The sequence below is a fragment of the Sturnira hondurensis genome, unplaced genomic scaffold (assembly GCF_014824575.4).
Source record: "Sturnira hondurensis isolate 20B ecotype Veracruz unplaced genomic scaffold, ASM1482457v3 Scaffold0001538, whole genome shotgun sequence".
Taxonomy (NCBI): domain Eukaryota; kingdom Metazoa; phylum Chordata; class Mammalia; order Chiroptera; family Phyllostomidae; genus Sturnira; species Sturnira hondurensis.
In genome coordinates this window covers 292972-316812 of record NW_028074169.1, presented here as the reverse complement: position 1 = coordinate 316812, position 23841 = coordinate 292972, and the positions used below count along the sequence as shown (strand labels likewise).

The 23841-nt window shown below is 42.2% G+C and overlaps 1 protein-coding gene and 1 non-coding gene across 3 annotated transcripts in view; one reads left to right on the top strand and one right to left on the bottom strand.

Moving 5' to 3' along the window:
- The window catches only part of PODXL2 (podocalyxin like 2), a 50265-nt gene extending 28100 nt beyond the window's left edge, over positions 1-22165 (bottom strand). Inside the window, exons 1-2 of one of the 2 annotated variants that reach the window (XM_037030029.1) lie at positions 21987-22165; positions 14037-14315 (exon numbers count right to left, since the gene is read on the bottom strand). In XM_037030029.1, coding sequence (XP_036885924.1) covers positions 14037-14315; positions 21987-22050 — 343 coding nt within the window. In that variant the 5' untranslated portion in view covers positions 22051-22165. The remainder of the gene's footprint in view (positions 1-14036; positions 14316-21986) is intronic. The other variant, XM_037030035.1, reaches the window with a different exon arrangement.
- LOC118975984 (U6 spliceosomal RNA) lies at positions 10377-10483 on the top strand. Its single transcript, XR_005064169.1, has one exon. It is a non-coding gene; the product is annotated as a U6 spliceosomal RNA (small nuclear RNA).
- Positions 22166-23841: the final 1676 nt, after the last annotated feature.

The following is a 23841-nucleotide window of genomic DNA, read 5'->3' as shown; positions in this document are numbered from 1 at the left end:
TCAATAAAAGATATTTTTAAAAATTCAGAGGTATCCTATAAAATAACTGGCCTATCCCCTTCAAACATGTCAAAGTCATGAAGACAAAGAAAGGCTAAAAAACTTTCCAGGATAAATGAGACAAAAGAGATATGACAACTAAATGTAGCACATGATGCTGGATTGGATAGTGAACTAGAAAAAACTATTTTCTTTTTCATTTGCTAGAAAGGACACTACCAGGAAAACTGGCAATGTTTGTAATTATATAATAGTATCTTATCAATGTCAATTTCCTGATTTGCAATCATTGTATTGTGGTTTTGTAAGAGAATGGCTTTGCTCTTAAGAAATACAGACTGGACTTCTGCCAAGATGGAGGCATAGGTGGAAACACTGTGCCTTCTCCCACAACCAAGTTTGGATACAATAAAAGTTTTGGAGAACTAAGACACACCCAGAGACCAGAAAACCGAATTATACGGAAGTCCGACAGCTACGAACCGTTCAACGGGGACGGTAAGAGAGGCAGAGCCAGCAGCGGTGCAGGGTCGGGAAGGACAGACCTAGGAGCACAGGCAGCCCGGACCTAGTCGGGGTGCGGGGCAGACTGACCAAGGTCGCACATTCGCGCACAGTGAGACGAATCACGCAGGCCTCAGGGGGCGAACCCAGTGGTGGAGGGCTGACAGCGGTGGCACACTCGCGTGCAGTGGAGCAGGGCGCGGGGCCCTGGTGACGGTGGTGGCTGCGGTGCTGGTGGGGGTCACGGAGGCAGGCGCCGGAGGGAAGCCATTGTCCCTCTTTGACCCCGCCCCCACATACAATGTCACAACCCAGCGACTGAGTTGCCCTGCTCTGGTGAAAACCCAGGGCTCCGTTCTTGCTACTTAACAGGCACAAACAGCCCAAAAGATGGTGCAAGAACTCAAAGTCCCAGAGCCAATAACTCTAAGTGACCAACAGATTGCCAGCCTCTCAGAAGCCCAATTTAAAACACTATTTATCAGGATGCTCACAGAATTGGTTTTAGTCACAAATTACAGGAACATATGAAGGCTAAACTAATTGAAATGAAGGGAGATGTCCAGGAAACCAATAGCGATGGAAAGGAAACGGGGACTCAAATCAAGGGAGTGGACCAGAAGGAAGAAGGAAACATCTGACCAGAAAATAGTTAAAGAAACAAGAATTCAAAACAATGAGGAGAGGCTTAGGAACCTCCAGGACATCTTTAAACGTTCCAACATCCGAATTATAGGGGTACCAGAAGGGGGAAAGAAACAGCCACGAGTGGAAAACTTATTTGAACAAATAATAAAGGAGAACTTCCCCAGTCTGGCAAAGGAAATAGACTTCCAGGAAATCCAGGAAGCTCAGAGAGTGCCAAAGAAGTTGGACCCAAGAAGGAACACACCAAGGCACATCATAATTACATTAGCCAAGNACTCCTGAAAACAATGAGAGTCTGACTTAGAGATACATTTCTTAAGTTCACAGAGGAAATGAGCAATAATTCACATGAAGATATGGAGGGTTAGAAACAGGGGAGTGGGAGGAGGAGAAGGGGGGAGAAGGCACAGAAAATAGCATAGATGGTAGGTAGAAAATAGATAGGGGGGAGGGCGAGAATAGCGGGGGAAATATAGAATCTAAAGAAGTTGAGACACGTGGTTATAAACTAAGGGGGGAGAAGGGTGGGGGAGAGAGTGTGCAGGTGGAGGGGGAATGAAGGGGGGGAATAGAACAACTGTAATGGTATAATCAATAAACTATATTTTAAAAAATAATAATAATAATAATAAAAAGAAATACAGACTGGAACTTCAGGCCAAGATGGAGGCATAGGTCGAAATACTGTACCTCCTTGTACAACCAAATTTAAGGACAACAAAGATTTAGAAACAAAAACACAACCAGAACAGACAGAAAATTGAACCGTACTGAAGTCTGACAACAATGAATCATTCATCCAGACCAGTAAAAGCAGCAGAGTCCGCGGCAAGCAGAGAGGAGTCTCAGCAGGAAGAGGTGTGGGGGAAAAAACCCAGTAAGGCTCCCAAGGCAGCTGGCTGACTGCGGACACACATTCACGTGCAGATAAACCAGGCAGGTTTAAAAACGGTCCATGAGACAGAGTGCACAACTCATGAGAAATAAAGCCTAAAAGCACCAATTGGAAAAACTTTTGGGGGTTGAGGTGCCGGGAGAGGCTTCCAGCCTCACAAGAGAGTTTGTTGGGGAGACCCACAGGGTCCTAGAATGTACACAAGCCCACACACCTTGGAACCAGCACCAGAAGGGCCCAATTTGCTTGTGGGAAGCAGCTGAGGGGACCAAAATCCTAGAGAGAGCAGAAAAAACACCATTGCTCCCTTTCTGATCCCACCCCCAGTCACAACCCAGCAACTGGGTAGACACGCCCGGGTGAAAACCTAAGCCTTTGCCCCTCATATGTAACATGTGCGAACAGACCAAAACATTATGGCTCAAGAAGAACTCAAAGCCCCACAGCCAATAATTCTAAGCAACCAAGAGATAGCCAGCTTATCAGATGCACAGTTCAAAATACTGGTGATCAGGATGCTCAAAGAACTGCTTGATTTTAGTCACAAACTAGATGAAAAAATAAAGGCTACAGTAAGCAAAATGAAGCAAAATGCACAGGGAACCAAAAGTGATGGAAAGGAAACTGGGACTCAAATCAAGGGAGTGGACCAGAAGGAAGAAAGAAACAGCCAAACAGAAAAGAATGAAGAAACAAGAATGCAAAAAAATGAGGAGAGGCTTAGGAACCTCCAGGACATCTTTAAACGTTCCAACATCTGGATTATAGGGGTACCAGAAGGGGAAGAGGAACAGCCACGAGTGGAAAACTTATTTGAACAAATAATAAAGGAGAACTTCCAATCTGGCAAAGGAAATAGACTTCTAAGAAGTCCAGGAAGCTCAGAGAGTCCCAAAGAAGGTGGAGCCAGGAGGAATACACCAAGGCACATCATAATTGCATTACTCAAGATTAAAATGAAGGAGAGAATTCTGGAAGTAGCATGAGATAAGGGACAGTCACCTACAAAGGAGTTCCGATTAGACTATCAGTTGATTTCTCAAAAGAGACCTTACAGGCAAGAAGGGGCTGGAAAGAAGTATTCCAGGTCATGAAATCCAAAGACCTACATCCAAGATTGCTCTATCCAGCAAAGCTTTCTTTTTTTTTTAAATTTTTAAAAATGTTTTTATTTATTTACTTTTAGAGAGAGGGGATGGGAAGGAGAAAGAGTGGAAGAGAAACATCAGTGTGTGGTTGCCTCTCATGTGTCCCCTACTGGGGACCTGGCCTGCAACTCAGGCATGTGCCCTGACTGGGAATCGAACCAGCAACCCTTTGCTTCACAGGCCCGTGCTCAATCCACTGAGCTACACCAGCCAGGGCCAAAGCTTTCATTTAGAATGGAAGGAGAGATAAAGTGTTTCTCAGATAAGGTCAAGTTCAAGGAATTTATCATCACCAAGCCCTTATTATATGAAATGTTAAAGGAACTTCTCTAAGAAAATGAAGATAAAAAATATGAAATGTAAAAAAACAGCAAACTCACAGTTATTAACAACCACACCTAAAACAAAAGCAAATTAAAACAGGATTGGAGCCGCAGAAATGGAGATCACATGGAGGGTTATCAACAGGGGAGTGGGAAGAGGAGAAGTGGGGAGAAGGTACAGAGAATAAGTAGCATAGATGGTAGGTAGAAAATAGATAGGGGGAGGGCAAGAATAGTATGGGAAATATAGAATCTAAAGAACTTGTGACACATGGACATGAACGAAACGGGGGGAATGGTGTGCGAGGGGTGTGTAGGGTAGAGGGGAGTGAAGAGGGGAATGGGACAACTGTAATGGTATAATCAATAAAATATATTTTAAAAAACACATCTCGGCCTCCTTTTTCCCTCCCTAATTTCCTTAAATGCAAATGTGATAGTTTATCTACAACTTAATTTAAGCCCATTTCTGTTTTATCTACACCTGGGAAGTATCTCCCTCGGGGGAGGGGAATGCACATATTATCTTAGTTCCTCTAGTTTAACCTTATTTTCCTGGGGCTAAACAACCAACATTAATTATTCCTTATTTAGCAACCCTTACTAATATTTTTCTTCTCTTGTGAGAACTCTGGATTCACCACAATTTTAACAGTGGTTATACAAAATTGACAGAGTAGTTACACAACAAATACTTGCTGAATAAATTGTTAAAAGTAAACAAAATCCACTAACTACAGGCTAATTGATGCAAAATGTAAAGTAAGGTTTTGGGGGTTTTTTTAGACTTTTTTTCTTGTTCAAGTACAGTTGTCTCCATTTTCCCCCCATGACTCCCCTCACCCCATCCATCCCCACCTCCCACCCTCAACCCTACTCCCCTTTGGCTTGGTCCATGTGTCCTTTATATACTTCCTTGACAACCATTCCCCTTTTTTTTGTTATCCCCATTAGCCCTCCCCTCTGGTTAGTCAGTTTGCTCTTTATTTCAATGTCTCTGGTTATATTTTGCTTGCTTGTTTGCTTTGTTGATTAGGTTTCACTTATAGGTAAGATCATATGATATTTGTCTTTCACCACCTGGCTTAAAATAAGGTTCTTGATTCATGTAGCATTATTTATCACAGCACTTAAGCTGCATTCTCCCCAGGAGATGCGATGGATGGCTCAGTGGCCACTAGAGGTCACTATAATGAAGCTCCAGGTCTCTGGATAAGTAAGATTCTCCAGGCCTTTTCTTTTCTTTTAATCTCATTATTGTTCTCTCAAAAGATCATAGTGCATTTTCTTCCTCCTATATTTCACCACAGTTTTGTATGTCTTGTTCCCCAGTTTATTAAGGCCATACTGGACTTTATTTCTTCCTTCTAGAAATGCCATATTTCAAGGATGACCTTCATCATCAGCTTAAATATTAATGAACTGATTCTTCTGTTTAAGACATGGAATTAAAATAGTCATCAGGACCAGTGGCCTTGAAAAATTACTTTAAATATCCTTTTAGATTAATTTCAAATCACTGAAAATTGCTCCCCGTGTGCAACACTTAAGCCAGTTATTCAACCTAGTGCTAATATAAAAACACTCACAAAATTCAGAATAGATTAATATAAAACAGAGGTGCAAGAGAAGGTTTCAGTATAATTAAAACTTCTAAATGGTCAATCTCAGTAGTACTGAAATAAATGTAAATTAAATAAGATGATAATTTTTCCTACCAATTTGAAATGAAATAAATTTATATATATGTATATGCATATATGTATATATGAAGATAATAGCCATTTTTTAATTAATGCAGAAAACAGGTACTTAATGCAATGCTGAAAGGAACACAAATCAGACCACACTGGAGTGGGGGAAGCAATATGAATGAAAAGCTTCAAAAACAAATATTCTGAACCCACAATTTTACTTCTAGAAGTGCACCCTAAGGAGACAAGTAAGGATGTTTATAACATTTGGTTTTAAGAGTTCCCATCATGGGACTTCCGCCAAGATGGAGGCATAGGTGGAAACACTGTGCCTTCTCCCACAACCAAGTTTGAATACAACAAAGGTTTGGAGAAACAAAGACACAACCAAAGGACGGAAAATTGAATTATACGGAAGTCCGACTACATCTAACCGTTCAATGGGGACGGTAAGAGGGGCAGAGCCAGCAGCCAGCAGGGTCGGGCAGGACAGGGCCCCTGACCCAGGCGCGCAGGCAGACGGCAACCAGTTGGGGTGCGGGGCAGACCGCGGGCGCATATTCACACACAATGAGACAGACCACCCAGGCCCCAGGGGGCGAGGGCTGACGGCAATGGCACACTCACGTGCAGTGGGACGAAACGAGTGGGCCCGGTGACGGCAGCAACTGTGGCACCGGTGAGGGCCATGGCGGCAGGCGGCGGACAGGACGCCATAGTCCCTCTTTGACCCCGCCCCCACATACAGCGTCACAACCCAGCGACTTAGTTGCCCTGTTCTAGTGAACACTTTAGGGCTCTGATCCTGCTATGGAACAGGCAGGAACAACCCAAAAGATGGCGCAAGAAGAACTCAAAGTCCCAGAGCCAATAACTCTAAGCGACCAAGAAATTGCCAGCCTCTCAGAAGCACAATTCAAGACACTATTTATCAGGATGCTCACAGAACTGGTAGATTATAGTCACAAATTAGAGGAACATAGTCACAAATTAGAGGAACATATGAAGGCTAAACTAATTGAAATGAAGGGAGATGCACAGGAAACCAATAGTGATGGAAAGGAAACTGGGACTCAAATCAATGGAATGGACCAGAAGGAAGAACAAAACATCCCACCAGAAAGGAATGAAGAAATGAGAATTCAAAAAAATGAGGAGAGGCTTAGGAACCTCCAGGACATCTTTAAACGTTCCAACATCCGGATTATAGGGGTACCAGAAGGGGGAAAGAAACAGCCACGAGTGGAAAACGTATTTGAACAAATAATAAAGGAGAACTTCCCCAGTCTGGCAAAGGAAATAGACTTCCAGGAAATCCAGGAAGCTCAGAGAGTGCCAAAGAAGTTGGACCCAAGAAGGAACACACCAAGGCACATCATAATTACATTAGCCAAGACTAAAATGAAGGAGAGAATCCTAGAAGCAGCAAGGGATAAGGGGACAGTCACCTACAAAGGAGTACCCATCAGACTGTCAGCGGATTTCTCAAAAGAGACCTTACAGGCAAGAAGGGGCTGGAAAGAAGTATTCCAAGTCATGAAATCCAAAGACCTACAGCCAAGATTGCTTTATCCAGCAAAACTTTCATTTAGAATGGAAGGACAGATAAAGTGCTTCTCAGATAAGGTCAAGTTCAAGGAGTTCATCATCACCAAGCCCTTATTATATGAAATGCTAAAGGGACTTATATAAGAAAAAGAAGATGAAATATATTAACAGTGAAAGGACAGCAAACACACAGTTATTAACAACCACACCTAAAACAAAAGCAAACCAAGAGGACAGCTAGATCAGGAGTGAAACCATAGAAATGAAGAACACATGGAGGGTTAGAAATAGGGGAGTGGGAGGGGGAGAAGGGGGGAGAAGGCACAGAAAATAGCATAGATGGTAGGTAGAAAATAGATAGGGGGGAGGGCGAGAATAGTGGGGGAAATATAGAATCCAAAGAACTTGTGACACTTGGTTATAAACTAAGGGGGGGAGAATGGTGGGGGAGGGAGGGTGCGGGTGGAGGGGAATGAAGGGGGGGAATAGAACAACTGTAACGGTATAATCAATAAAATATATTTAAAAAAAAAAAAGAGTTCCCATCATGGCAGAGTTCATATAACAAAGTCTGGAAATCATCCAGCTCTCCTACAGCAGGGGTAGACTGAGAAATGGGAGCCCATCACATCTGAAATAGATGAGGTTGGAAAGTTGTGTTATGCTGACTTGGAAAGACGTTGTAAGGTGAAACAGCAAGATCTGTACGCTATAATTTCATTTTTTTGTAGAAGCATATTTTATGTTTTTCCCACATGGGAAAAAGTTCAGAAAGACATACACAAGCCCTGACTAGCATAGCTGAGTGGATTGAGCATCGTTCTATAAACCAAAAGTTCACTGGTTTGATTCCCAGTTGGAGCACATGCCTGGGTTGTGGACCAGGTCCCCAGTTGGGGCTGTGCAAGAGGCAACTGATGAAGTTTCTCTTCCTCTCTCCCTCCCTTCCTCTCTCTCTAAAAATAAATAAATAAAATCTTTTTAAAAAAGATATATACCAACATGTTAACATTTGTTAACTCTGGGTGATGGGATTTTAAGTAGTTTTTATTTTCTTCTTTTAACTTCTTTACCTGTTCTCATTTTCATATAATGATATTTACTACTAGCATAAAACAAAAATACAGATTTTTTTTGGTGTCTAGGTGAAAGTACTTCTGTCAACTTCTCTTCCTCTTAGTAAACATGCCTGATGTGTGGGCAGTAACTCAAAAGGTCAAATCATTCTATAGGAGCTAAAATATCAACAAGGATTCACTATATAGAAAATGTGTCTAGGTCCCAGCAGAAAGCTGCTTTGATGATCTGGTTTCTACAAAACTCATGATAGGGATTAGTAATTAAAGTAGTCTTATGAATAATTTCATATAGAGAAGGAGCAGCAGATCTTGAAGTAGAAATCTCAGATTTGAGATTTAGCTCTGACACTTATTACCAGTGTAATTTAGTGTCACTTTTAAATCTCTCTAAGCCAGTTCCCTTATCTATAAAACAGTGATACTAATCATGCTGACTTTACAAATTTCAGGTTGCTATGAGGCAAAAAATATTATGTCAAAATAATTTATAAAGTATGCACTGGCCAGATGGCTCAGTTGGTTGGAGCATTGTCCCATACAGCAAAAAGGGTGAGGGTTTGATTCCTGGTCAGGGCAAGTCTGATATCCAGTCTGGGTGCAAATGGAAGGCAACTGATCAATGTTTTTCTCTTACACTGATGTATCTCTTTCTCACCTTCTTTTCTCTCTAAAATCAATTTTAAAATATCCTTAGGTAAGAATTAAAATAATAATAATATTTTGTAAAATATAAACATTTTATGAATGTTCCTCACTCAAGTGCAGTGGAGTTTATGCACAACCATCATTTCATTACCCTTTTTCTGTGGATGCACCTTGAGTCTCTTTTGGGAGGCACTCCTCCCCTCTTCTCCATCCAGGAGTAGGGGGTCCTACCCCTTGGCTTCAGCGGCCCTCAAGACCCACTCTGGGCCAGTAAGAAAACTTAGTTCTGATGGCCTTAGGATTGGCTCTGAGAAGGGCTCATGACCAAGCCCGAGCTCAGTCTCCCCTCTGAGATTTTCCAAAAGTGATGGGGAGGCAGAGTTCTCTCCTGTTAGGGTTGCTATGTGAAAGAAGAAAACTATAGGTACTGGGGGTTCTCAAAGCCACCACACGGGAACAGCCTGCCTAAGAGGAGGTCAAGAAAGGAAGGCAAAGCACAATGGAGCAAGGTGGATTCTGGCTCAGGTTCACCCCCTGGGCCCCACCTGCTTGGAGTTCTGCAGTTACTGAGCCAGGAAACATCTGAGAGACTATTTCATTAGGGTATCTAGAATTTGCCAATCTCAAAGAGTTATCTCTTTTGTTGTAGAACATCAGTTATCTTGTTCACTTGGAAAATTGAAACTGCTTGCAGAGAATTTTATTAAGGAGCTTGGAAAATGAAAGGAGTGGAGAGTGACAATAGAGACAGTCTTGAGATGAAGAGGTAGCCTGGGAAAAATATTCTTTTTTTAATCTCTCTCGTTCTTTTTTTCTTTTTTTAAAATTTTAATTGTTGTTCAAGTACAGGTTTCTGTCTTTTGCTCCCATCCCAGCCCACCCCCTCCAGTGCTCCCCACCTCCCTCCCATTTCTGCCCCCCCCCCTAGTTTTTGTCCATGTGTCCTTTATACTTGTTCCTGTAAATCCTTCCCCTTTTCCCCTGAAATTCCCTCCCCTCTCCCCTCTGGTCACTGTCAGCCTGTTCTCTATTTCAGTGTCTTTGGTTACATTTTGCTTGCTTGTTTGTTTTGTTATTTAGCTTCCTGTTAAAGGTGAGATCATATGGTATTTACCTTTCACCCCCTGGCTTATTTCACTCAGCATAATGCTTTCCAGTTCCATCCATGCTATTGCAAAGGGTAGGAGCTCTTCTTTCTCTCTGCTGCCTAGAATTACATTGTGTAAATGTACCATAGTTTTTTGATCCATTCATTTACTGATGGGCACCTGGGTTGCTTCCAAGTCTTGGCTATGGTAAATTGTGCTGCTATGAACATTGGGGTGCATAGGTTCTTTTGAATTGGTGTTTCAGGGTTCTTGGGATATAATCCTAGCAGTGGAATTGCTGGGTCAAAAGGCAGATCCATTCTTAGTTTTCTTAGAAAATTCCATACTGTTTTCCATAGTGGAAAAAATATTCTTAATCATTAATAATTCTGCATGAATTAATTGATCTGGCTTTCAGTTGGCTTGATACTAGCTGCTAGAGTGGGAAATTTACATTACATTTCTTTTTCCCTACTTTATTAAGACTACTCTTTTCCATTGAAATGTCAGAGAATCATAATATTTTAAAGCTGGAGAAGATTTCAATCTATTATTCCCAAGGTCTTACTTACAGATGAAGAAACTGAAGCCAAAATTAGGAAAGAAACCCACTCAAGGTCACACCAGCACTCATTATCAGGCAAGCAAAAACTCCATCAGCTGTTTTTGTCATTGGACCCCCCCGCCCCGAGGATTACTGCTACAGAAGGTGAAGAAAAGCACCAGCTCTAGTTCTTCTAGGCCCAAACAAACTAGAAATGAGATGCATAATAATATTAGTAACAATAGAATGAACTGATTTCCATGCTCTCTTTGGCAGCACATATACTAAAATTGGAACAATACAGAGAAAATTAGCATAGCCCTTGCACAAAGATGACATGAGAATTTTTGAAGCAGTCCATATTTTTTTTTTCAATTAAAAAAACATACTGGTTTCCTTTAACACATACCATCAACGTGCTCTCATGACAATAACCCAGGTCTATAGGCATCACTGCTCAGGAGAGGCTGATTCTAGACTCAGCTTTGCTGCACATAAGCTGTGTGAATTTGGGCAAAGCATTTGCTGTGGGAAAACAGACCAAACAAAAGACAAGCAATGGGGGAGCCTGGACAAAAGCAGCTCTCCTTTTTCCACCTGCTCTAAATCTCCTGCTCATTCTCATTGGAGTGCACTTGTGTCTCCACCTCAGAGTCCTTCAAGTACGTATGGTACAGATTTAAAAAAAAAACAGATCTGTGTTGTGGAGCCAGCACGTTGTGCACCTGGCATGAGCAGCAGAAAAAATGTATGCAAAGTGCTCATTACATGTCTTGTGTTCAATGAATGACAGGTATTTTTATTATGATGACACCTAGAGAAGCCAGTGGGTTAAGACAAGAGATGAAGTGAGAGAAAAAGAAGAGGAAATAACTGGGGGAGGTGTATGCAAGGCAAATCTAAGTTAAAACCAAGGTCTTCCCGCTGTGTTCCTGAGGAAGGTCCAGGTACATAACTGTTACTTTCTTGACCAGGCTCTCTGAGTGATCACTTGTCTTAAACTACAATATCAGTTTGAACAAAAGGAAAAGCCCAGAGAAAGACCAAGTACATATAATTTTTCAGTATATGGTAAAAGTGGCATTTCTTTTCAATGATGAGAGGATAGACTTCTCAATGAATGTTTCTACACCAATAGGTTATATATATGAGGAAAATAAATTAGATCCCTATCTTATACCACACAACAAAATAAATAATAAAATAAAACATAAAAAATCAATCTCCTGGGGGGGGCTGGGGGGGGTAAAAGGCAGAAAACTGTACTTGAACAAGAATTAAAATTAAAAAAATAAGCTAAAAAAGAATAGAAGAAATAAAGGTGTATTCACCACAGGGAAGAAAAGACTTTTCTAAACATAAGCATAGAAAAACATATAAAAACATTCATAAGAAAAATTGTTTAAGCTTATAAAAATTAAATTTATGTATACCAAAAATTACTGTGATAAAAATAAAGATAATTGACAAACCAGAGAAATGTTTTCTATTATATGTACATTAGAGAAATGGTTAGTAGCTATTCTATATGAAAATGTATATAGCAGTAAAAAAGTCTCAGTAGAAAAAATGAAAAAGTAGTAATAATAGCTAATATTTACACAGGATTTACAATGTGCCAAGCACTGTGCTAAGCATGTTAAATGTATTATTGCACTTAAATTTCACAACCTTATGATACTACTATTAACCCCATGTCCTAGATGATAAAACTGAGGCTTAGCTTGTTAGTTGTCAAAAATCACATAGCTGTTCAAGGGCAGTGCTAGAACTGTGGAATCTGCCTGACTACTCTTAATTATACCGTATTTCAAATCAAATAGGACTCTAGATGGACAGAATATGTATATATCATATCTAGAGAGAATATATAGAATAAGTATACATACAATATGTGTGTGTGAATATATACACACATATAAGTTAAAATTTACTAGTAATCAAAGGCCATTATAATCTTGTCTATCAAGATGACTAAGATTTCTAAATGGCAAAATTCAGCGGTAGGAAGTGTTAAAAAAAACTGGCACTCACTGTACTTCTAGTGGACATGCACACTGAAAACACCTTTCTGGAGGATGGCTTGGAAATATTTAACTAAACCCTGCGGAATGATTCATATCCTTTGTGTCAGATGTGTGCTGTCCCCTACAGATCCAGTCTCCACCCTTTTCTAACCTGCCCCCGCCCAGGCCGACTGACCCAATGTATTATATCAACAAGCCATGTCTTGCTTCCTGGGCAGAAGAGGGGAAAGGAGAATCATGGGATCCTGGCAGGAGATGGGAGGAGGAAAGTTGAGTACTTATTATCCTGGTTCCTTCTCCGTAGAGCCAGATACTTCCCAGCACTGTCTGTCCTTGCAAGTTCCTTTCATCCTTCCCTGCCTTTGTCCCTGTGGGTGTAGGGTGCTGACAGCTCTGTAGCCACTGGCCCTGGATTCCTCTGTGGTCACCCACTCCCTGCCTATACCTTTGTAAAATCACTGCTCTATAAATAAACCCTCCTTGGATTATCTTAGCTTGATTGTGTCTTAAATTTCTGGTTGGGATGATGACTGACACATCTTTAGACCTAGAAATTTTATTTTAGAAATCAGAAAAGTACAAAAATGTATGAGGATATTTACAGCAGCATTAAAACTGAAAACCTAAATACCCAATAATAAAGAACTGGTTTCATACATACGATGAGGCACATAATGAACTACGGTGTAGTCATTAAAAACCAGGTTATAAAAGAATATTAATGATACAGAAATAAATTTATAAGTGACTTTGTAAGGGAATTCATAAGTGAAGATATTATGTCCCCTGTGATTCTAATTTTGCATATACAGTGATTAGAAAAATGTATCTCAAACTATTAGTTGTAATTATCTTTTAGTTGTAAGACCATAGCAGGATTTTATTAGCAGTACATTTGTACTGTTTTTTTATTTTTCACATTTTCTACAATTTTCATATATTATTTTTGAAATTAGAGAACATAAATCTAAAATATTACCTTTTTCCCCTTTCTTTTCTTTCTTTTTTTTAAGAGGGAGAGAAACAGCAATGTGTGGTTGACTCTTGCACACCCCAAACTGGCTTGAAACCCAGGAATGTGCCCTGACTGGGAATCAAACTGGTGACCTTTGGTTTCGCAGGCCAGCACTTGAGCCACACCAACCAGGGCCAAAATATTACATATTTTAAAAAGAAAAATTAGAGCTAAAATCTCTGACACTCCACCCCATGTGCAAGTACACATGCACACACACAATTTCACAGTCTGGCATTTAAAAATAAACTCCTGCTGGCCAGAGGCATGTGCACAGCTGCTGTTGCTAGAAGCATGGAAGCTCTGTTGCATCTGCCATCAGCCATAGTACATGCATTCCTGCTAAGCCCAGGCCCCACATGTCCATCAACCATGTTCTGTAAGTCCAGCAACCAGTTCTGGTCCATGCAGGGCAATTAGAATGCCTTGATGGGGCCAGAAAGATTTAAGGGGGGACATGCAGTGTGTGGACCTCTGGGAACCTTCAACTGAGACAATACAGCACACTACAGAAAAACAAACAAACCCTATACCTTGGAAAGATCTTAGCTTGAATCATGAATGAATATCTGAATAGTTGTATGACCTTAAGTGTGCTTTTTACTTTTCTAAGCTTCAGTTTTCTCATGTGTAAAATGGGGATAACATTATGAGCACAGAATACAGCTTACTAAACAGCAGTGAATATTAAAGAGAAAAGGACCTCCTGAGCTAATAAGACATTCAGAATACCAGAGACTTGACTTTGATACACAGAAAAAGCTGGTGGGGAGAGAGAAGAGACATGATTTCAGTGAGGAAATGGTCCTTCAGCATTTTGCCAAGATGGCCTCATACCCAGCTATACTCTGTACATACTCTTAGGTAAGAAGAGCTACCTGCAGTGGGTCCCAGGTCCAAACTAGAGTCATTAAACTCCTCCTCCTCTTCCCAGAAGTACTGTGGTGGCTGCAGAATGTGAGACTCTTCACTCTCTTCGCTGGGGAAGCCTGACCCAGGGGCTCCCAGGCCAGGCCCCAGTCCCATGGCCTCATGGGGCTCCTCTGAGTCAAATGATTCCAGGCCAGTGGGCAACAGAAGATCCAGCAAGGAGGTGGAAGTCAGGCCCTCTGAGCCAGGTTCATCAGATCCAGCTGCATATGCTCCCAGGGACACTCCTGCACAAACACAAAAGCCAGACCTATGAGAGGACAGAGAGGACAGGCTGCTGTGGGTTAAGATCTGTCTCCACAACAAAAAAACCTGAAGTGGGAGTGGGGCTTTGTGGATCAGTCCTGACATCCAGGAGCTGCAAGGGGATTCTGAGATGCCATTCACATTTCAAAAGAGCCAAAATGCTTAGCCAGGACAAAACAGAAACAGAGGGAGACAAGGCAGGAGAGAATGAGGGATTTATGAACTCAGTAGTCTCTGGGCACTCACTCAAATGTAGACTGTGTGCCTGTTCTTCGCCATAGCTGTACTAGGTGCTGGGGGCACAGGTAGCCAAAAGCAGGGTCCTACTTTCCAGGAATTTGTACGGACAGGTTTATTCCTAGGTACTTATTTTTTCTCATTGCTATATCAAATGGGATTTTCCCCTGATTGCTGATATTTCATTGTTGATATATAAAAATGCCTTTGATTTCTGAATATTGACTTTGTATCCAACTGTTTTGCCAAATTAACTTACTAGGTTGAGTAGTTTTTTTGTGGAATCTATAGGATTTTCTATGTACACTATCATATCATCTGTAAACAATGACAGTTTTGCTTCCTCCTTTCCAATTTGGATGTCTTTTGTTTCTTTTTCTTGCCTGATTGCTGTGGCTAGGACTCCCAATATTACGTTGAATAGGAGTGGTAAAAGAAAGCCACAATGAGATAACTACTTCACACCAGTCAGAATGGCCATCACAAACAAATCATCAAATAACAAGTGTTGGAGAGGATATGGAGAAAAGGGAACCCTAGTGAACTGTTGGTGGGAATGCAGACTGGTGCAGCCTCTATGGAAAACAGTATGGAGTTTCCTCAGAAAACTAAACATGGAACTGCTTTTGACCTGGCAATCCCACTGCTGGGATTATATCCTAAGAACCCTGAAACACCAATCCAAAAGAACCTATGTACCCCAATGTTCACAGCAGCACAATTTACAATAGCTAAATGCTGGAAGCAACCTAAGTGCCCATCCATAAATGAATGGATCAAACAGCTATGGTACATTTACACAATGGAATACTATACATCAGGAAAAAGGAGCTCCTACCCTTTGCAGCAGCATGGATGAAACTGGGGAGCATTATGCTAAGTGAAATAAGTCAGGCGGTGAAAGACAAATACCCTATGATCTCACCTTTAAGTGGAGCCTATTCAACAAAACCAACAAGCAAGCAAAATATAACCAGAGGCATTGAAATTAAGAACAATCTGACAGTAACCACAGGAGAGGTGGGATGGGATAATGTGGGGAAAGGGGGAGGAACGGGGGAAGGGTTTTCAGGAACAACTATAAAAGACACATGGAAAAAACCAAGGTCGGGGAGTGGAATCAGGGGAGGGAGGTGAGGATGGCTGGTATGGCGGAGAGTGGTGGGGAGTAAATGCAGACAACTGTACTTGAACAACAATAAAATATTTTTTTAAAAAAACCAGAAATGTTTATGGACATTGCTGCCATCCTAGCCTGAAAAATTTCCAAAACTGCATTAAGAGCATGATTTGTATTTCAGCAACATGGGATTCCTGAACACAATCTTTAAAAAACCATGTGAGCTCATAGGTCAAATTCATCCAGTGTTGGTAATGACATGTTCATTTAGAATCTTGACTGCATCTCTCCTACTTTACAAAACAGACAAATAATCAAATAAAAACAATAAATTAAAGGGCATCTGGTTATAAAATAAACAAACAAAAAATTAAAGGGATACCTTTTTCCTCTCTCTCATTTACTAAGAATAGGAATACAGTCATATTTGCCAATTCCACAACTTAATTACTAAATTAATTACACAAATATTACTACCTTGCTATATGTCTTCCACAAAAGTTGCTTAAAGCTTCTGGGTCTCTCAGCCTTCTCATCCAAAAAATGAGGAATGTGGATGAAGACTTCCAAATTTTATTTTCCACAACCAACATTCAGTGATGCAGGAAAGAGGAAATTTTAGGAGTTATTTCCTGCTCTGCCCCTGTTGTGCACCATATATGACATAACAACAGTAGTTCATGGAAATTTGTAGTAATGTTTAAAACAAAAATAAGAGCCAACATTATTTTTATTTTTTAACATTTTAATTGTTGTTCAAATACAGTTTTCTGCCTTTTTGCTCCACCCCTCCCCACCACCCCAACCCTCCCAACCTCCCTCCCCTGTTTCCACCACCCCACCTCATTATTGTCCATGTGTCCTTCACAATTGTTCCTGTAAATTCTTCACCCTTTCCCCCTATAATCCCCTCCCCTCTGGTCACTGTCAGCCTGTTCTCAATTTCAGTGTCTTTAGTTATATTTTGCTTGCTTGTTCATTTTGTTGATTAGGTTCCTGTTAAAGGTGAGATCATATGGTATTTGTCTTTCACTGCCTGGCTTATTTCACTTAGCATAATGAAGAGTTAACATTATTGATGCTGTGTGCTGAACCCTTTACAAGCATTCTCTGAATTTTAATCTTTACAACTACCTATGAAATGGTAAGCCATAAGCTTGGCATGTACCAGCAGGGTGACTGGCCACTGAAGAAAATGGGGCATTCCAGATTCAGAAAAGAGTTTTGTTTTAGCAGAACTAGAGTGAACATCCCAAATATGATGGAATCTTTGCATGCTATGCACAGTCATACAACACAGGTCCACAAATAACATCTAGTTGTAAGGACAGCATTCTGGGATAGAGTGAAAGGGGCTTAACAAAGTAAAAATCATGCAGATGCGGATAAACAAGTATGGAAAACACACAGAAGGAAGTTCTTGTAGAGAGAACTTATCACCAAGAAAGCAGGTTTGTATTCTGGCCCCCTTAGCTGAGGGATTCTGAGTAGCTACCTCACTGCCAGCAGCCTTAGTTTCCTCATCAGTAAAGCAAAGACAATTAATTCCTCCAGCCCTCACAGAGGCAAGGGCATCAGATGAGGTAAGCTCCATGTAGCGTGTGTAAACTGCGCTATAAGGAGCATATTATATTGAACAAATGTGTTATTACTCTATATAAAGGACAGAAAATTGGGATATTCTTACCCAGGACAAGAGAACATTTAAGAGAGACAGTGGTCAGCATCTTCAAGTAGATATTTAAAATGTTGATGTAAATAATAAAGATCAGTTATTCTATGTGTCTTTGCAGAAAAAAACTAGTACTAATGAATGGAAACATGGGACAGCAGCAGAGGGCCCAAAAGCCTTTAACTAGAAGTTGGTCACCTCTACCCACCTGCCTAACTCTTCCGCTTGCTTTTGAGAAGTATTCTCTGGCCACTCCTAATCTAGGCTAGGTACCAATTCTGTTACCATAGCCTTCTGAATAAATTACTTTTCTCACTGATTTGTAACAGACCATCTTACAGGCTTCCTTTTGCTGAATAGTGAGCCCACAATCAGCATGTCCATGTCAGATTTGATCTTGTCATTCCAGTGCAGTTTGAACAGTTTCAGAAACTTGTCATGAACAGTTTCTGAAACATAATAGAAGCTCAATACATGTTGAATAAATGAAGGAATAAATAACTAAATAACCCTCTTGTTTAAAAAAAAGAAATAACTGAGACCACGAGATTAAGGTCAAATAGCAAAAAGATAATACTTAATAGAGCTGTAACTAGCTGTTTCTCCCCATAAGAAAGGTCTTGCAGATGATCCATGAAGAAAGACTGGAAAGCTATTATTTGCTAAGCTGGGTACCATTCTTCCAAAGTATAGGTAAAGAAAGAGAATACCCAAGATGGCATAAATACTTCATAGGATTTAAGGAGCAAGGAAAGAGGCCAGAGCTAAAGACTGAAGCACATCCATCCCCTTCTAGCGCTCTGCTCAGGGTCCTCATAGCAAATCCAAAACATACTGTGGCTCAGAGTACAGGAATCTCTCCTCTTGTAAAAGGCCTGAAGTCAGTAAGGTGCTTCCCTATATTTTCATCAAGAATCATTTTACCTATGTCTGAAAACATGTCATCTATAAACTGTACTCATTTAATAATTATTTTCTCATTTTTAAAAAGTTAATCAGAATCATAGAATATGCCAATCAGATACAATGCCAATTAGAATCAAACTTTGATTTTAGGTAGGCAGCAGTGTCTTATTAGAGGTAGAAATTTGCATTAGAATTTCAGTTTACACAGAATACGGTCACCTCTGAGCTCCTTCTGTATCATGTATTACACCAGGCCTTCTCAGGACACAAACATGAATATGAGACAGCCTCTATCCTAGGGAAAATGACCACCGTTTGGTCATTTCTAAGTATATAAAATATCAGCTGACATACATAACAGCCCTACTCTGCAGAAGTGATGTCGCTAGGGTAGGAGAACCAAATACAAGAAACTAATTTGGAAAAACTCACGCAGTCCAGAAAGAAAAAAAGTCAACCAATGAAAAGTACTTGTAATAATTAAATAATAAAAATGTTACAGGTTCCGAGAGCATGTGAGCAGCCAATTTTTTAGAGGGTCGTGAAATGAAGATTTTTATCTACATATATCAGTCACTAGCAGGTATATTAGGAAAGATATTACTTCATCTTTTTAAGATAAGGGCAACCTGATTTGTTAAATTCTTGGGATCTTACCCTCTACAAAACCACTGGAGGATCAAACACATATTGCTTCCTCAAAACCTAAGAAGTGTCTCTCTCAGAGCTGAACACTTGTGTGGTGGCAGTGAGGTCACTGCCATCTAGGACTTGCTCAGGCTGTCCTGGACAGCTTGGATCTTGAAAAAACTGTGTCTGCCCTCTTGGAAAAGTTTGACCAGCAGTCCTGTTGATTTCCCTCCTCTGGAAATAAAATACCTCTTTACTCAGTGGAGCTCTGTGTACAGAGAAGACTGTGATCTGATGATTTCACTGGGTTTATTCCCTGTAACTTCCATGACTTAGGTGATTCCTCCATTCTCTGAACCTCTCTCCTCTACCTGTCAAGCAGAGAAACCATGATGTTCCTCTACCTTTTCTCCCTCTCCCTCCTCGTCTTCCTTTACTAACAGCCTGACAGGAATTAAGAGAGATTTTTATAACCTTGCTGAAAGCTGTGTGTAAAAATAAGGAATATGTTTTTTTGTTGTTGTTCATTCTCCAGTAAACAGTTCCATGTTCTGAACATTGTTTTTCCCTATAATAATTTTTTCTTTTTATATACGTTGGTATTTTCAAAAGCCTTGACAATGATTAATTATTTAGGTAATTATGAGAGGTTACTTACTTTCAAACTTGCTCACCAAAATAGTAGCTGAGAACTAATCATTCTATATATATATTACTTTTGCACTTAACTAATCTACCTTGAGACCACCTGATTTAAAATTCCACATTTATACTCTTTGTAATTAATTTTTCCCTCTAATAACTACAATTTTCTGTTTCTTCATCACTGCCAACAGAGGGAGGGTGAGAAAAAGAAGGGACATAAAAGGATTGGGGGATCAGCCTCAAATAATTGAAAATCTGACCCAAACACACTGAGAAAAAGAGGCAAGCGAAGCAGGCTTATATCTTGAGGGGTGAGAAAACAAGGCCTTAGTAATCCCATGATTTATCTCCCCTGAAGTTTCCTCCAGATCTAAATATCCTTTTATGATTTTTAACATCAGCTGCATCCCTACCTTCCCCCTAATCAGCATCTCTGAAGTCTAGATCTCTCTAGGCCCTTGCCCTCCAATACTGGAGCTGCCCAGCAGCATCTGTTAACATAGCTCCTGCACCCTTGAGTGTCAGCCACAATAGAATTTGTCTAGCACTGTTGCCCTACCACACACATACTTATACTCATTTGTGTGTCTGTACACATCAGAGAGACAATGCCGAAGGGTTTTGTCGGGTTTCTGCAGAAAGGTGTGAAGAAAGAGACATACTGCTGGACACACACGTCACCCACACTAATGTGTGTCTAATAATATGTGTTATGAGAAGAGTGCATGGGAGGCTGGAGAAGGGAGATAGAACAGAAGGGAGAAAAATTGCCCACAGTAATCCATGGCTAGCCATGTAATGGTACAGGCAGTTACAGCTGGGCATGGGTGCTAGCACACTTTGATGGTCAGTTTTGGTGGGACTGTCACAAAAAGAAAGAGTAAATTAATCAATATGTAATTTGTTTATTGACTTTCACCTTCAAAGAGGATTTAAGGTTCGCCAGAATGCAGGTAGGTGTGTGTGTCTGAGAGAAACCCTTGTGGACATTTTTTTCTGTGCACACACTTAGGTCCTTACCCATTCCTGATTGACAGTGGAGAAAAAGTACCCCTGCTTGAACTGATCCTTCCTGGGACATGCTCAGGATTGGCCCCTTTTCTCTCCCACAAGTTTTCCTTGGCATTCTATCACTATGGCCTATGGTAATGGCCCATCTAATCAAACAAGATTGCTCCTACCCTCAGGAAGAGACACTTTACAAGTCTCTCAGTTGTCACACACATCACACAATATGCCTATTTTTGTGGGTTAACTGCCAGTGTCCCGTGCACACTGCTACACATACACACATTATACCCCTGTGTGTCCATTGGGAGTGGAGTCACTCCAGCCTATCTGACATGGGAGCATGCAACACAAGCACACACTCCAGCACTCCTCTCCACCAACACCAATTACCAATTACACCTTAATATGTACTCATGACAACTTTCCCCATCACTCTATAGGGCTACGAGGAGAAGCTGTTTAGCCATGTCCTGATTTCACCCATCTTTGTAGACAGCTCTTCTCCCTACCCCCATTCTGTTGTAGTGGCCTGTCTCATAGGCTGTCACACACCTTGTGTCCCCCACCACCACCCTGCACACACCTAAGTCCCAAGCCTGCCACTCAGAAGCTGTTCTCAGGCTCTGTCTCCTTCTCAGAGACACATCCATTTCACGCCTGCCCCACCCCCCACCCACCGCACAACCCAGCGCCCTTGAGTAGCTGCTGAATGGGAAACCGGTTCAGAGGGTCTCTCACACATCCTTGTTGTCAGCTGCGCAGGAGCTATCCAGCAGTGTCACTGTCACAGAGACTTTCTGGAGCTGCCATACCTCTCTTTCTGTCAGCTCCTAATAAACTAAGTTGCCCAACACAGCCTAGGACACTCATTCACAACGGCACACCCCTCCTCCTGTACAGTAACATCACACACGTAAACACACTCTCCACAGTCGCAGTAGCTGTATGGAGAGGTTCTTGGCAGTCTCCCCTAGAAGACACAGACACTCCAACCCCACGCTCACTGTCGCGGCCCCATGGGACCTTTAGATGCTGTCTCCCATTCTTGTGTGATTGTTGCGGGGACTGGTGGCCCGTTCATCTTCTCAGCCTTGCTCCTCTAGCCCCGAGCGACCCTCGTCCAGTGCCGCAGGGAGCGTGCTCAGGTGGCTGACAACACTCCCGGCTCACTCACCGCGGTGTGTGCCTGTGTGGCGCTCGCGGGTGGAACGGATCACACCGCAGGCACACGAGGTCACCCCACGCTCCCACCCTCTCCCTGAGGGTGCGCGTGTGCGGCGGAAGGATAGTGCCTCTGCCCAGCCAGCCCTCGCTAGCCGCCCCGCGCGGGTCCTTTGTTGGCGGCAAGGAGCTGTCCAGCACCGCGGCCTGCCTTGCTCGTCCGCCCTACCTTGCGGAAGCCCGCCGACCCGGGCGCCGGCGCTCACTCACCTCCGGCTAGCAGCAGGAGGAACGGCCGTAGCGGCAGCGGGGGAGCCCGCGGCAACCTGCCCATAGTGCAGCGGTTGCCGCCCGTAGCCGCAGCAGCCTGGCGCCTCTGCCTGTGTTGGAGGTCTTGCTGGCTTCAGGGGCGCGCGTCCGCCCCAAAGGACCAAGCTGCCGTCACTCACTCTCGGCTCCGCCCAGTCGCGTGCCACGGGCGCGCCCCCGCGGAGATGAGGAGGGCGCGCAGGTGGCCGCCCATCTGTCTTTTCCTCTTTCCCGGGTCAGCCTCAACCGAGGAGGCCTAGAAGAGGGGCTGCAACCGCGAGGCCTGGAATTTGGGGCCTCGCACCTGGGATGATCCGCAGTCTCCTGTTTGGCCGCAGCAACGGAGGTGAGCTCCCGGAGCTACCCAGTCACCCATCTCCCGGAAACATTTCCTGAGCACCCAGGAGGCAGGCACTGGTCAACTGCATCAAAATGAGTTTTATCAGAGGACAGAGAAGTGAGAGACATAACCACTAACCCTGGACGTGGAGTGTTGCCAATTGAATGATACGAGGTTGAACAGCAGCTTCGGGAGGAGTGAGGTCAGGAAAGGCTTCTCAGGGCCTATTGAGAGGGCGAGCCAGGAAGGCAACGCAAGAGAAGGACGAAGCAAAGTCCCTGGGTCAGAAAGAAGCAAAGAACCGACTTGCGACCAATCTAGTGCACATCCTTACTTCAAATTGGCCCTGAGACCTTGAGTGAACCTCTTCAGACCCCTGGGCCCCAGCTGCCTCATCTGTTGAAAGCGGGCTTCGAGTCATTAGGGCAGCGTTTCTTTCTTCTTTCTTCTTTTTTTCCAAACTGTAAGAGAAGTTTATTTAGAAAGTCACGGAGGTAGGAAAAGTGAACCATAGAAGAGATGGGCTCAGGAAACAAGTTCCAAAGGCGAAAGAAGGGCCCTTGGAGAAAGACACCGGCAAGGAAAATGCACCTGGGGAAAGGTCGAGGTGTGCTCCACAGAGAGCCACTAAGGCAGTGTTTCTTAACTTTTGTTAAGCATTTTGACCCCGTGACAAGTAAAGTTCATTTATGTACCAGGCATCCATGTAGTGAACAAAGCAGTCACAACCCATCCTCAGAGTTTAGTCTAGTGAAGAAAACAAAGAAAAATCAACAATAAGTACAACTGTAGTGAAGTCTGTCAAGAAGCAGAAAGGACAATCAGACAGAATAGAACAGAAGTTTTACACTTCCTTTCCTGAAGGTACATTTAAGCTGGCACCTGGAAGGGTGAATGGGTACAAGGTTGGGTTGGAGAGCGAACATTATTGGCAGAAAGAAGAGTGCGTGTGTAATTCCTGAGTTAGAAAGGTCCTCAACCTCTTTGAGAAACAGAAAAAAGTTCCAACGCTTTTGAAATTATTGCAGTTTGAATGTGTCCAGCAATTGGCATTTTGTGGAATTTTACTTTATATATAGTATATTCAGAAAACACTTCTTGAAAATAAATTATTAAACTGAATCTGTTTTTTCAAATGCAGTCTTAACCCCTCTATCACTAAACATTGGATCTCAAAGAACTCTTCTAGGACTAAATACTTAAAAGAAATAGGTTTCGAGGTGGAGGGTATGTTACAGTAGATAGGAGCACCAAGGAGTCTCTCCCATTGGCCAAGATGGTGCTGGGGGAGGTTCTTACACTGAATGAGCCAAAAGTTAGAAAGATAAATCCAGAGTGCCAAAAGCTAGAAAGATGAATATACAGGACCCAAGGGCGCCGAAAGCTAGCAAGATAATAAGACAGAGAAAAAAGCTCTCCCCTCCCTTTCCCTTTAAGAACTGAAGGCTTGAGCAGGAAGGCCAGGTGGTCTTTGAG